The sequence below is a fragment of the Pygoscelis adeliae genome, unplaced genomic scaffold (genome assembly GCF_000699105.1).
Source record: "Pygoscelis adeliae isolate BGI_AS28 unplaced genomic scaffold, ASM69910v1 Scaffold1, whole genome shotgun sequence".
Lineage (NCBI taxonomy): Eukaryota > Metazoa > Chordata > Aves > Sphenisciformes > Spheniscidae > Pygoscelis > Pygoscelis adeliae.
The window spans coordinates 3,710,098-3,722,964 of NW_008824051.1; the positions used below are offsets into that span (position 1 = coordinate 3,710,098).

A 12,867-nucleotide genomic window follows, 5' to 3' on the forward strand; every position below is an offset into this window, starting at 1 on the left:
TTTTCATTTCAAACAGCTTCCTATAAGGTATTTGGCTGGACTAAGTTTTCATTTAGTCTGTTCCAAACTACCTGCTTTGTTTCTCAGGCACAAAAATAGGAGAAAAGGAGTTGTGCGTGCTTATGAAGTTGCGTATTGAGTCTAATGTTTTATTTGAAAGATAAATTTAGAATTAAAAGAGAGGATGGAAATAGAGGACATTTCCTGGAGAATCAGTACACAAGGTAAAGAATACTCATCCAACCCTGTGTACAGTTCATCTGTATGGCAGTTTCTTTACAGGGACATAGAATTATTTCACTAGATTCACACCTTGTTCCAAAAAGGTGAATAGCTTTTGTGTGTGTGTGCGCGCGCTGCTTAGCATGTGTGATGATTTTGCAGCTGGAACATCTTCTTTGTATTTTTAAATAGATTAGTATGTTTCAGAAGAAAAAGCATTTATTTTTAAAGAGCTATGGGAAAGATTGCAGCATTTTACTTTGCGAATGCCTGTTTCTGTTTATGAAAGTGGATAAAACTCATTTTTGCATTTAAAGAGGGCTACCACTAGGGGGAACAAGTAGCGCAAGGCTAATCATTTTCTCAAATTCTCTTCATTCAACTATTTTAGGTGATAGAGCTTCTTTTTTTATGAGATACTGAAATGCAGAAAGTGTATGAAAGAATGGAGTGGGCCTTTTTATTTGCAGTTTCTTCTGACTTACTTGAGCAATTTCAAATTTGGCTGGATCCACTGATACAAATTTGTTCATCCAGCGTGAGCTTTCACTGAAGTCACTATGGTGCTATGTAGGCAGAAGGGTCCTTAGTAATAAATAGGTTTTAATAAAGAATAGATACTTTAATCTCTGTGTTGGATGAGATTGTCACAAACTAAATAGTCAGCTCAGCCTAACTTTTATCTAGCATCCATGGATGAACTTTATAAAGCAAATGACAATTTTTATATATATGTATGTATTTATATTTATGTATGAATATATACATACTCACTATATATGCAATATGAACCCAATCAGAACCTATCTCTGCAGTCCCACTAACCTGCCTCTGCTGCCTTTTTCAGGGAAAATGCCAAAAATTGAATGAAGCGCAGAATTAGAACTGGTAGCGATGGCCCTTGCGTGGCTGGGCTGCAATATGTCGGTGGGCAGGAGGGGACATACACTTGTGCTGCCTTAACCCATGGCGTAACTGCCTGGTGGATGCAGAGCCAATGGGAGCTTCCTTGCTCTCTGCCCACTGCTGTTCCTAATGATGTCTTTTAAAAGACCAAGTTTAGAGAGTTTAGTTTGTATTGTAAATGTACAAAATAAAAATTGGATAAATGGAATGTTTTAAACTCTTTGAGGCTATTTGATATGTTGTGTACAAAACAGATGCCTACATATGTGCAACGTACCTGCCTGCATGTGATTGCCCTTGCTGATACAGCCACACAAGGGGGAAAGATGCTTTCTCTGTCCATTGTTTCCAAGGTCTTGGTATGCGATAGGCACATGACATGAACAGTGAGATAAGTTTATGGCAAATTGCAGTGTATTAACCTAGTCCCATGTTGTTCCCTCCATGAATGGACACCCTTGACTTCAGTATTGCCCTATGTTTGGGCAGAAGCAAACATGCCCAAGGCTCAGGGTAAGATCAGATTTAAGAGAGAAAATATTACAAGTTATCAGGCAATTGTAAGTTTGCATCCTTCTTTTCTTCATGGCGAGCAGCTACTCAGGGGTCTGTCTTTGACAAACGAGTTTGTGGGCTACAACACAACAGAAACCAGAAGTTCTTGTTTGCTATTAACAGAGCCGTAATCAGTACATACTGTATTTTATTGATGTGGATACTAGATCTAGGTCATTGTCTTGTTTTGTACAATTTAGAATCATTCCTGTTAGTATATCCCCAAACTTATTTATTTACATGTTTTTCTTCCCTAGCAGCCTGTCACCAATTAACTGGCCGTACAGTCTGGCCTCCCTTCTGCCCTCTTGTCCCTTGAAGCCACTTTATCGTGGATGCTCCTTTGTAGTGAAGATCTGAAATCTGGAACTGCACTTACTGCAGCACAGACCACCTCTCTGTGTACATCAGATGTACAGGATTGATTTTGCTTTCATATTCTGCATGCTTAAGTATTTCACATACAAAAGCTAGTCGTGACTGCCATTATATTTGAACATTATGCTTCAGTTTGACCTCATTATACATGAGCCATTATACCTCCATTCTAGATGATGTGTGAAGCTTTGCTTGTTTGAAATGAGAAACTTTCGGAGTAAATGAATACTTACCCATATCTGGTATTCTTTAAAGAAAGTGGGAACCCCATGCATGCAGCTAATGGTGGAGTCCATGGAGAAAGTTCCATGGAGGATTGTTTTAAAAATGTTGCCATATTGTGGCTTTCTCACATTCATAAATGCTGGCTAAATATTTTCATGGTCTGCAGTTGGCCTACCCTCTGCTTTTATGCTTGTGATTTAAGACACTCCCTTTTCTCCCTTATTGGCTTTTAGGAACGTAGCTTTGCTGCCAGTTCTCTGTTGTGAGCAGGTAACTCAGCAAAGTCTGCTTTCCTGGACCATTCTTGGAATGGTGGCTTCTTGTACTGATATTTAGATGCTGCTAAACTTACTAATAACAATTTCATGTATATTATGTCTTATATGCCATAATGTGGTAATTGATGTTTTGGTTAACATGCAAAGCCTCATAATAAGCATATGTTAAAAAAAAAAAAAAAGTTGGATTTCACCAGCTGAAATGAAGAGAACAGTAACAATAATGTTTGATAATATGTATTGGGATGTGACTTAATGTTCTTCCAGACTTTAATACGTTCCACATACAAAAAGCAGTGCCTTAGGTTTAGCGGAGGGGTAAGCTGTATTTTTACCATATTTTATTTTTTTAAGTCCTAACATTTCTAATGTTACTCAGATCTGTTTGTTTTAAGGTGATGAAATCAGTTGGACAAGGGGAAGAGAAGATTAGAAGTTAGAAATTAGAAAAGGCTTTCTGATTTGCTGGTGGCCGTTGGGCAAACCATCCCCTTGCAGGCTGAACATGTACAGATGGCACAGGGAGGGAGACCGAGCCTTGAAATGCTCTTCCATTAAATCTGGATTTAGATGACTTTAAATTACAAGAGCACTTGTGTTAGCACATTCTGTAGAGGTGAATTAGAAATTGTTTCTGTTTAATTTGCAGGATTATTTGTCCCCTCTCTTTCTTTACGTCACACTTTGGGAGCACATTGCTCAGCTGACCTATTTAAAACATTTGAATTTCCCAGTACTTTTGCACCTTATCTGCTAAGGGCCTAGTCTTCTGCAGCGCAGAGACGGCAGTGCAAAGTCTCTTCATCACTAAAGCGCTGTGAGGATTAAGTTAGTGTGCAGAAGGACATAGGCCTCGTGTCATCTGTCTACAGCAGAGTAAATTGTCCCAGGTGTCTGACACTAACCAGTTCACCTTCCCACCAGACCTGTGTCCCTGTCCTGTCGAAACACTGTTCCCTCCCGTTGGAAATACTCTGTGTTTGTTGTACGGGTGATACTTAATTTTAATGGAATTGCTAAAATGCATGAATAACAGAAGGACATCTCTTAAGACCTTTAACTGTTGTGTATTCTCATCTTTTCTTCTCCCCACACCATCTCACCTGTGTTCACCTTCCTTTGTTTGTGTTATGTCTATTTTAGATTGTAAGCTCCTCAAGGCAGGGAACTGATGCTTCTCAACTGTCTGTAAAGCACCTTTCACAACTGCGGTGCTCTTTGAAATATCAAATAATAATAAATATTAGAATCGATTCCCAATGAGTTAAAAGTTTTATTTGTTTTTAATGTTTTAGCAACAGCAGGGGCGGCAGGCCCACATGCTACCGTGTAAGGAAGGTGCTCAGAGGACTGGGGGTGACAATGTAAGAACCTGTGTGTTGGCGGGCGAGCAGGGTTGCTGTCTGGCTGTCCTTCAGCGTTTGACTGCTCTTGCGGACTGCTGTTGCCGATGTAACCTGTACAACCATCCTTCATTGCTTTCTCTCTCTGTTGTCTTTGATAGCAGCGTTCCCCTTATCAATTCCCTCATCATCACTCCCGTCTGATCTCCTCTCCGAGCAACTTTGAGCACATCTACCACATGACTGTTAATTCAGCTGAAAAATTCCTCTCTTACGATTCCATAAACCCTGCATTTTCCCCGCCTCCACGCTCTGTCCTCGGTACTCCAGACTTTATGACTCTGAGGGTATGAACAGTTGAGTCAGGTGTTCACTCTACTAACGCTGTGTGGTTTTCCTTTTGCCTGGCTATTAACATGGGAGAAAAACCCTTGTAAGCAGTTTCCTTCACCCCTTAACTTTCATCTGTCCCAGCTGATTTATTTTCTGCTGGCAGCTGTGGTCTTTCCACATCTCTGACATGCCAAGAAACAGATACTTCATGGCTTTTAAAAAAAAAAAAAAGTGTATAACAACTGGGCTGATCATTTTGCTATGAGAATAGCATTTTTAATCACCAGGAAGTATGTGGGAATTTTGAATGATAAGTTCTCTGTTCCACAGTGTTCATCCTCCAGCAGTCAGTGGCAGGATGCTGTGTATCAGGTTGCATTAGGAAAAGGTTCTGGATCTGTCTGTGTTGGACCAAATTTTCAAACTCTTTGTTTATGATGAAATCATGTGGAGGTTTCATCATGGAAGTTTTACACAGTACTGTACATGGATTGAGAGAGACAGACACAGGTTGTGCCTCAGACAGTTTCTAGGTTAAAGTAAATAAGTGAAGTTAGTACACGTATGAGCAAGATCAAAAATTAAAGATAATGGCAACGTGCTGATGTAGATCCTCTTAATCCCGGTAGTTTTAAGCAGAGGCTGAGGTAAGATACTGTTCTGTAGATATCCTTCCAGTTGGAACGTAAACTGGGGGGGTGGAAGTGGCCTCTTCTTTTTTCTTGTATTGTGCATCCTGGTCTGACTACATGGGGGTTGCTAGGTCCTATAGAAATACAAGCCATACTGAAACAGGCACACAAGTACATCCTGTGCATTGTAATTGTGTGCTGTGCTGTGGCCTGCAGTTCTGCTTGGGACAGATTCGCAGGTAAATCAGGAATAATCTGTGAGGTAGATGTTTGTGATGGTGGTTGGTTGCTCAGGGTTTGTATGGGTCTGAGCCATGCCAATTGCTGTAATGCAAACACTGCTGTTGGTTTCTGCAGCCTTTGGACACTCTTCAGACACGCATGGCAAACCTTTGCCGCCAGACCGCTTTGAGTGCCTTTTGGTTGCTGTTCTAGATCCCTGTCACCAGGAAGGTTTTTGAATACATACCTGCATACAACACTGGAGAGAATTTAAAAATGTGGGAGGAAAACTAATCTCTTCCATATGGCTCCAAAACCAATTTGCACAGCTAAGCTTTGACTGGTCATGTGCATGGTCATGTGTCACTGTTGTGAAGTCCCAATTGTCACAGCCATTAATATTAAAAAATGAAGTTGCAGCATTTTGGAGAACGTGCCCTGTGATGACATGTCTGCATCCATCCTGGCTTTTCTGGTAGGAAGAGAGATGCAAATACACAAGAGGAATGCTCTATTGAAATGCAAAAGAAAAATATTGTTAAGCCAAACTGAAATTTGTTTGTCTCTTAGAGGGTCATTATAGGTCACTGAAGGTGTATTTCAGTTCTAGTTTTAACAGGGTTTTTTTTAATCCAACTGTACTATAAAATTTTCTATGTTTAATATGCAGTGATGTATCACCGGACTGTGACCCACCCTCTACCTTCCCTTTCTCATGTGAGTAGTCTCCCTGGGATCAGTAAGGAATGACCCCTGGTGTTTCATACAATAACTCTTAATTTTTGCTTTAGGAGCATCCTTCATCCTAATGTTGCAGCCCGCTAGCCTAAATTGGAGAAAAAAAGTGAATTGGGCAACCTGGAGTGTCAAGTTCTTGTACCTGTTAGCTCCTTAGAGCACTAGAGGTTTAATCTTGTATGAAGAAAAGCATTTGTCTCCTTAGTGGCTTGAGGGTAGAGATGCTGTAAGCTGTATGGAAAGCAAGGCTGTGCGTTTTGGTTTCATGTCTGTCCATCTCCCCTTTGTCTTTGGAGATTTTAGTGGAAGAAGGGTAGCACTCCCTCCGAGGGGACCATGGTCCCAGGTACAGATGGGATATTGGAACCAAACCAGCATGGAATCCATAGAGGAGTTGAAAAATGACACATTCAAGTAGGCTTTTAGATTCTGTCATATTATTTCATGGAAGAATTAAAAGCTCAGGTTTATAACATAATGAATAGAACACTACTTAAAAACAAAAAACCCAAAACAACAAGAAGCAGCTTGATGGACAGAGAAACATAGGCAAACAATTTCCTATGGGTGTTGTAACTGTTTAGTTAGACCTTATATGTATGTTCTCGCCCCACTGCCCGAGAAGGCAGCGTGGGAGCAGTTAGTGTGGGTGTGGGAGCTGAGGCTCGGTAGCACTGCAGAGCCGCGAGCGTAGCAGCGATTGCATGTACATAACCCACAGCTCCACAGCAGCTTCATTCTCTGGCTGGGAGTGGGATGCACTGAACTAATTTGGGTCTTTCACCCTATTTCACAGTTATTAACTTTGCTCAGCAAGCAGCTTCTCTGCTGCTGATTTTTTTTTTCTCTTCTCTCACCTTTCTCCATTTAAAAAGCAGTGGGAATGAATTTTCCTGCTAGGATTTGAATTGTTGCTCTAAATGAGGGGTTTTTGTCTCTTTAAGTAAAGCAAGCTCAGGTTTCTTTCTTTTTTTTTTTCTTTGTTTTTAACTTGCTGCATTTTGCTGCTTTGTAACTACCGCTAATAACCACCGTTTATTTTTCTTTGAATCCCCTTTCTGCATCATGTGCATATGACTTCCAGGGGTTTTGGTCCAAAATGCCAGGGTCTCTGGCATGTGCTTATTTTATTTTTAGAACAAAGAACAATGAAAGACTTGCTTTGTGGAGAAACTTTCTACGAGGAATTACATGGACTTTGCAAACTGAGGTCATGAAAAATAATCATCATTAGAATACACTATTAAAATAAATGAGCCTTTTTCATGCACCCACCCATTCCCTCCTTCCCCTGATGCCTGTATGTTGTCTGCTCAGTCACTGTTACGGAGGTTAATCGCCTTATCATCAAACATAATTGTACTCTTTGCAAAATGAACCACTGTAGGTTTATACAAGTACAAGAGACCTTCCTTGCAACTCCAGTGTACTAACCTCAGTGCACACGTTTGCATGGTGGTGCACTTGGCTTTCCTTGTTTCTCAAAACACAGCAGTAACTTATTCCTTAGCCCATTAGTTCCTTTGCGTATTGTCAGGGGAGCCTCCATTGTTTATGTACAACCAGGATGCTCATACTCTTATCTGTAACTCGGATTGTTTATTGCGTGGTGAAGGACACAGGAGTAGAAATGCAGTATTTTGTACTACAAAGTAGGTTGGTTGTTTACATTAAAAAAAAAAAAAGGGGGGGGAAGGTAAGCAAGAGCCAGCAGTATGATCCCACAAATGATTTAAGAGACTTTTTTAAGCCTTCAGGTATAAATCCTCATTGAGAATAGTGCAGCAGTGGATGAGAGGAGAATTAAACAGGGCTGTTTCATTCATAAGGTCTCCGATTCTCTTTTGCTGGTGTCTGAGAGAGATCTGGGAACAGGAGAGATTTTAATTCTTTCTTGTTTGTTACATGTTAAAAATCAGCCCACTGGGAGAATGAGAAGCAAAGGGTTGACTGTAAGAGCCAAGGGGTCTGTTACAGCAATGACTCTAAGGTTCATTGTAAGACTGGATTGACAGCAGGTTGGTAACAATTATCTGATAAAATCTGAACTGTATAAAATCTGTTCATTACAAAGCCTCTATTTAATTATCCATTTTAAAATACAGATGGAGAAATGGGTAGTATCTGAGGGTCTCTGAGAATACCCTTGTGGGGGGTGGAATCTTTGTTCTGGTCTGAAATTTCCATAACATCCTAGCTTAAAAAGGCATTGCAATTGCAACTGTTGTTTTATGTGTGGCTACTTTATCTCAGAGTGAGGACAGGTAAATATTAAATATAAATAGGAAGAAATTAACAGTTATTGCAGGGGGTGTTTTGTAGAGTGGAAATAAATTAATGCTCAGTTACCTGCAGTTCTTCTCACATTCTGCATCTGTAAAGTTTCCCTAAACCTAATTCTAGTTAATGTTAATGGCTTAATAGTGCAAATCTTGTTAGGAGCAGGATGAAGTCTCATCTTTAGCCTGGGCGTTAGAAAGTCCCTCTGGGCTAAGAAGCCAGCTCATACACAGAGAGATGGGCTAAATAAGCTGAGAAACCTTTTCCCCTAAGGTCAGCTGTAAGTTAACAGAAGCAGAAATAAAATCTCCCAGAACTCACTTAAAGTACTCTTTTCCCTTCTTTTAAAGACAACTTATGTTTAAGGAAATACCATATCCAAGTAGAGAAATTGTGTTTTATCTCTTCCCTCAGTAAAGGACCACTTCAGTCCAGTAACTTACCAATTTAGAAAATCACACTGGAACTCTGAGGATGCAAAACAGGAGTGATAATCAAAATACATAGAAAAACAGTGGCATGTGCTCTGGTCATCCTCTTTGAGCAGGCTGAAAACAGGAGGCTGATTCTCACTTTGGTTCAACTGGTGTAGGTCTGGAGTAATGCTGTTAATACCTTTGGAATTACATAAGTATCTGAAATACAGATTGATCCACTATGTTTTCGTAACTCTGCAGGCATTAGGGATTGACATGGTTATCATATACAGTTACACACGCATGGCACAAATGATGGCATCAAAGAGAGAAATTTTAATAAGATCCTTGGAAGCTTGTGTTCAGAAAGAATGCATTATGCGATATAACTTTAATATATCTATAGCAGCTTAATTAGGCTTGCAAACCATCCTTTCAAGGAAATTCTTGAATTTTTAGACATACTCTTTCAGTTGTCTGCATATGTCCATGTAATTCAGCACTTCACTATTGCGTTGCGTGTGCTTCCAGTCTCTGCACTAAACTGCAGAATATAATTTTGCAAATTTTGCTGACTTGCTGCCCAGATAATTCAGCTCTGGTAAGGTTGGGGTTTTAATGTATTTTGGGGCCTTCCTTCATAACATCCAAGGTTGAGCCAGCAGTCAATAAGTAAACATGTCGTTGTGTGTGTCTGAATTGCAGAATCTTCGGCCTCAGGAAAGTCGGACCGTATTCAGTGGCTCTGTCAGTATCCCATCGATCACGAAATCCCGCACAGAACCAGGACGATCGATGAGCGCAAGCAGCGGGTTAGCAGCACGTAAGCAAACAGAACTGTGTTGCTTTGGGGTCTATGCGCAAGTATTTTAGGGAAACGGCTACCTGCATTTGCTTCTCTCCATACTGCCACTGGACAGGATTTTCAGAAGTGATGGCTGTATTCCCATTGAGGGCAAGCACAGTATTCTAATCTTGCTTAGAGCACATGAATAAGTAGCTAGCACTTTTGAGAGTCCCACATTTGTAATTTGTCAAATTTTTAGAACTGACGTTAGAATTAAAATTACATTCTTACCCTTGGGACTACTTTGCTGCTGCTTAAGTGTTTTAAATCAGTGGCAAGTTGTTCACAAGCTCCACGGTTATTAACTTTGCTGCTGAACTGTGTAGGGCTCTCGATGCCTCTCTTGCTGCTAGTGCAAAGAGGAAGCAATAGAAAACTGGCTGCTGGTGTGGAAGAGTTGCACTGCATTGGAAACACCTCTCCTAGTGCTGCCATGCTGCCTTTGTGTGCCAGAGTCAGCACAGTGACCTGTGCCAAGACCAGGCAAGTGACTAAATAATGGACCATGTGAAAATAGAGGCAAGACTGGTGTCCCAACTTTTCCAGGTTTTTTCCCTTCCTGTGGCACACGCCACGTTTGTTGCACATTGCCAACTGCCTGCTTGCAGAAAGCATGTGTGTCTGCTGTAGTCTGTACCTGCCGGTACAACCCTGGGAACCCAACACCTACTCCCTGGGAAAGAGGCCACTGGAACTAAGCTGCCACCACAGCAGTTTCTACAACTGCTGTCTTTGTCAGGAACATAGTGACTTGTGTCTGTGCTGGTAAGGTGTGCTAATGCTGACATGCCAAGGGAGGGACCAGAGAATCCCTAGGAAAAACTGCAGCTGGCAGCAGACAAGATAAAAGCCCACACAGCCTGCAAGCCATGAGCTGAGCATCTTGGGACATGCTGGAGGAAAGCAGAACTAACCAGAGAAACAGCTAACAAATTTCTAGTACCGTGAGTAGGTGTCTGTAACACAATTTAATTCCTCCACCCGTTTTAGGATCGTCTGCACAAAACGGCAGTGCTTTGCGGAGGGAATTCTCAGGAGGTAGCTACGGAGCAAAACGTCAGCCTATGGCATCGCCCTCAGATGGGTCCTTATCCTCTGGTGGCCTGGACCAAGGCAGCGATGCACCAACAAGGGACTATGAGCGAGAGGTGAGTGACAGGAGAAAGAGGAGAAAATTTAAGCGTGTTGATAAAGATAAGGAAGTTAAATTCTGTCACGGGTTTGGCTACAAGTTTGGGAGTCATTGGCAATGAAGACTTGGATTTCCCGTATTTCAAGCTGTCCTGACAAAGCCTGGTCAAACTGTGTTAACTCTGGTCCTGGTATTTAACATGCAGAAAACACGCTCTGCGCTCCTTACCTGGAAAGGAGCATATATGTGCATAGCGAGGCTCCCAAAAATACTGGCCCAGTTGGGTAACAGCTTGATACTGACCTATCACGGCTTGAAGTGGTGATACTCCTTCTGCCCTTTATTTGCAAAGACTCTTAAGCTATCTTAGCAACCACTTCACAGGAGACATTTTGTACTCAGAGTGCCTGAAGTTAACAAGATAATTTAAGAATTATCATATAATAATTTCATTTAGAGCAGAAACTGGATTTAATAATTTGTATTCTGTGCAGAACAAGACTATCATTATGATAGGCCTGCAATCCTGCCCAGTGCTAAACTCAGTCCCTCCAACCAAGAATGTTTTACATGGGAGGGTTCACTCTGAAGTTGGCTGGCAAAACCTCCCCAGCCCATTTTCTTACCAAGGAGTGAGAAAATTAGGAGATCACACAGGCTTTTCATGGCACTGAATATATCCTTCCAGTTGAAGCTGGAACTTCAGCCCAAACTCAAGCTCAGACATAGTTGCACTCTACGGTACTCTGGAAGATCCAGCTGGAGTAACTCGATGGGATGCTTTGAATTAATGTCCTGGGAGTGACATAGAAGAGGTAGCTGTGATGAAGCCTGTATCACAAAGATTTCTCAGTTTAGTGCAAGAGCATCTCAGATCACAATCTGTGAAAAGGCAGGAGCCATTGTAGCTTCACAAGCAACCTGAAGTTGCACACTCTGCTGACCAAGAGGCCCTCGGCAACATGCAGACTGCAAGAATCCCACAGGTGCTGTGTCCTTATGTCAGCGTCATTTACGCCTGCTGAAAGCAGAGTATTCTCACTGCTTGCTCCTGAGTCTCCCTGGACCAGGAAATCCTGAGCAAAAAAAAAATTCCTCAGTAGTTTTGGACACAAGCAAAATACATGGAGGCCTTTGAATCCAGTCACTTGTTGCTCAGACACCCTCAGTCACTCTCAAACTTGCTATCCTGTTACTTACAAGTGTTCTTCTGTGTCTTTGGGCTGCAGGACTCTGACTCTCCGAGACACTCTACTGCATCGAACAGCTCCAACCTCAGCAGCCCTCCTAGCCCGGTTTCTCCTCACAAGACCAAGAGCCTCTCCCTGGAGAGCTCTGACCACGTGAGTTGGGACTCATGAACTGCTTCAGCATTCAGATTTGACATCACAGCAGCTTGCTGTCCCCATGGCTGTCCCCTTCACTTGTTCCAGTTCTCACCTTCATCATCCTAACTCTCCCCGTTCCCTGTCTGAAAGTGATCTGGGAGTGGGGTGCAGAGGAAGGTAAAAGCTGGTCGTCTTCAGCACCGTTCGGCACTGCCTCACCCTCCCTTCCCCAGATTTGACAGCAGCAAACGAGCAAAGCTAGGGTGTTGGTAAATATCAGATGCTGTAGATTTGTATTAGTATTGGTTTCATTTTTGTGGTTACAGCTGCTTCATTTTTAAAGACATGTTTATCCCACCCCCTTCCACTTCCCAAAAAGTAGCTTAAGTAGACCAGACCAGTATCAACAAGAGAAAATTCAGAGGGATTTTGTTTTCATACAATAGCTCATTGTACTGTACAAAAGTAGCACAGACCCCTTCCCCTGCATGGGGAATGATCAGTATGTCAGAGGCACATAAAAGCTTTCAGCCACCACGTTTGAATGTCAATCTGATTGTCGCCAGCAAATCCTTATTGATTAAAATGATGCATATTTTACTACAGTACAGAGTTTAAATAAATACGCAGATGTTAGAGTAAAATACGTATGTATATATTCAAAGAAAAAAAGCATTGTGTATGCAGCAGAAGATGGATGCTTATTTAAGAGAGCCTTTAATTTAAGATTTGTGTTGTCCCTGTTTTCATGCTCGGTAATATACAGACTTGGAGGCCTGGCCTAAAACCTTTCGCAGGACAGATATTCCTTTTGCGTAGCACTCGCTGCACTGGCGGGGGGGGGCCCTGCAGTGCGTCCCTGCAGTGCTTTCACAACATTTCTTTACTTCTGGCGGTAGCATAACTGAAGCTGTAATTCCTACTTTCATGTTAATCCCCATCCTTTGCAAAAATGACAACGATTGGGAAGCAACCCCCTGCCCCGACAACCAAGAGCACCAGTCAGCCAGGTGGCTGCCCTGGTTTCTTGTG

The 12,867-nt window shown here is 41.9% G+C and overlaps 1 protein-coding gene across 3 annotated transcripts in view; it reads left to right on the top strand.

Annotated features, from left to right (window-relative positions):
• Positions 1-12,479, top strand: part of CDC42BPA (CDC42 binding protein kinase alpha (DMPK-like)) — a 190,672-nt gene extending 178,193 nt beyond the window's left edge. Inside the window, exons 37-41 of one of the 3 annotated variants that reach the window (XM_009333632.1) lie at positions 3,860-3,928; positions 4,069-4,254; positions 9,234-9,351; positions 10,366-10,523; positions 11,737-12,479. In XM_009333632.1, coding sequence (XP_009331907.1) covers positions 3,860-3,928; positions 4,069-4,254; positions 9,234-9,351; positions 10,366-10,523; positions 11,737-11,868 — 663 coding nt within the window. In that variant the 3' untranslated portion in view covers positions 11,869-12,479. Of the gene's footprint in view, positions 1-1,940; positions 3,779-3,859; positions 3,929-4,068; positions 4,255-9,233; positions 9,352-10,365; positions 10,524-11,736 lie in introns of those variants that run through there. The other 2 variants (XM_009333633.1, XM_009333634.1) reach the window with 2 other exon arrangements.
• The last annotated feature ends 388 nt before the right edge of the window (positions 12,480-12,867 follow it).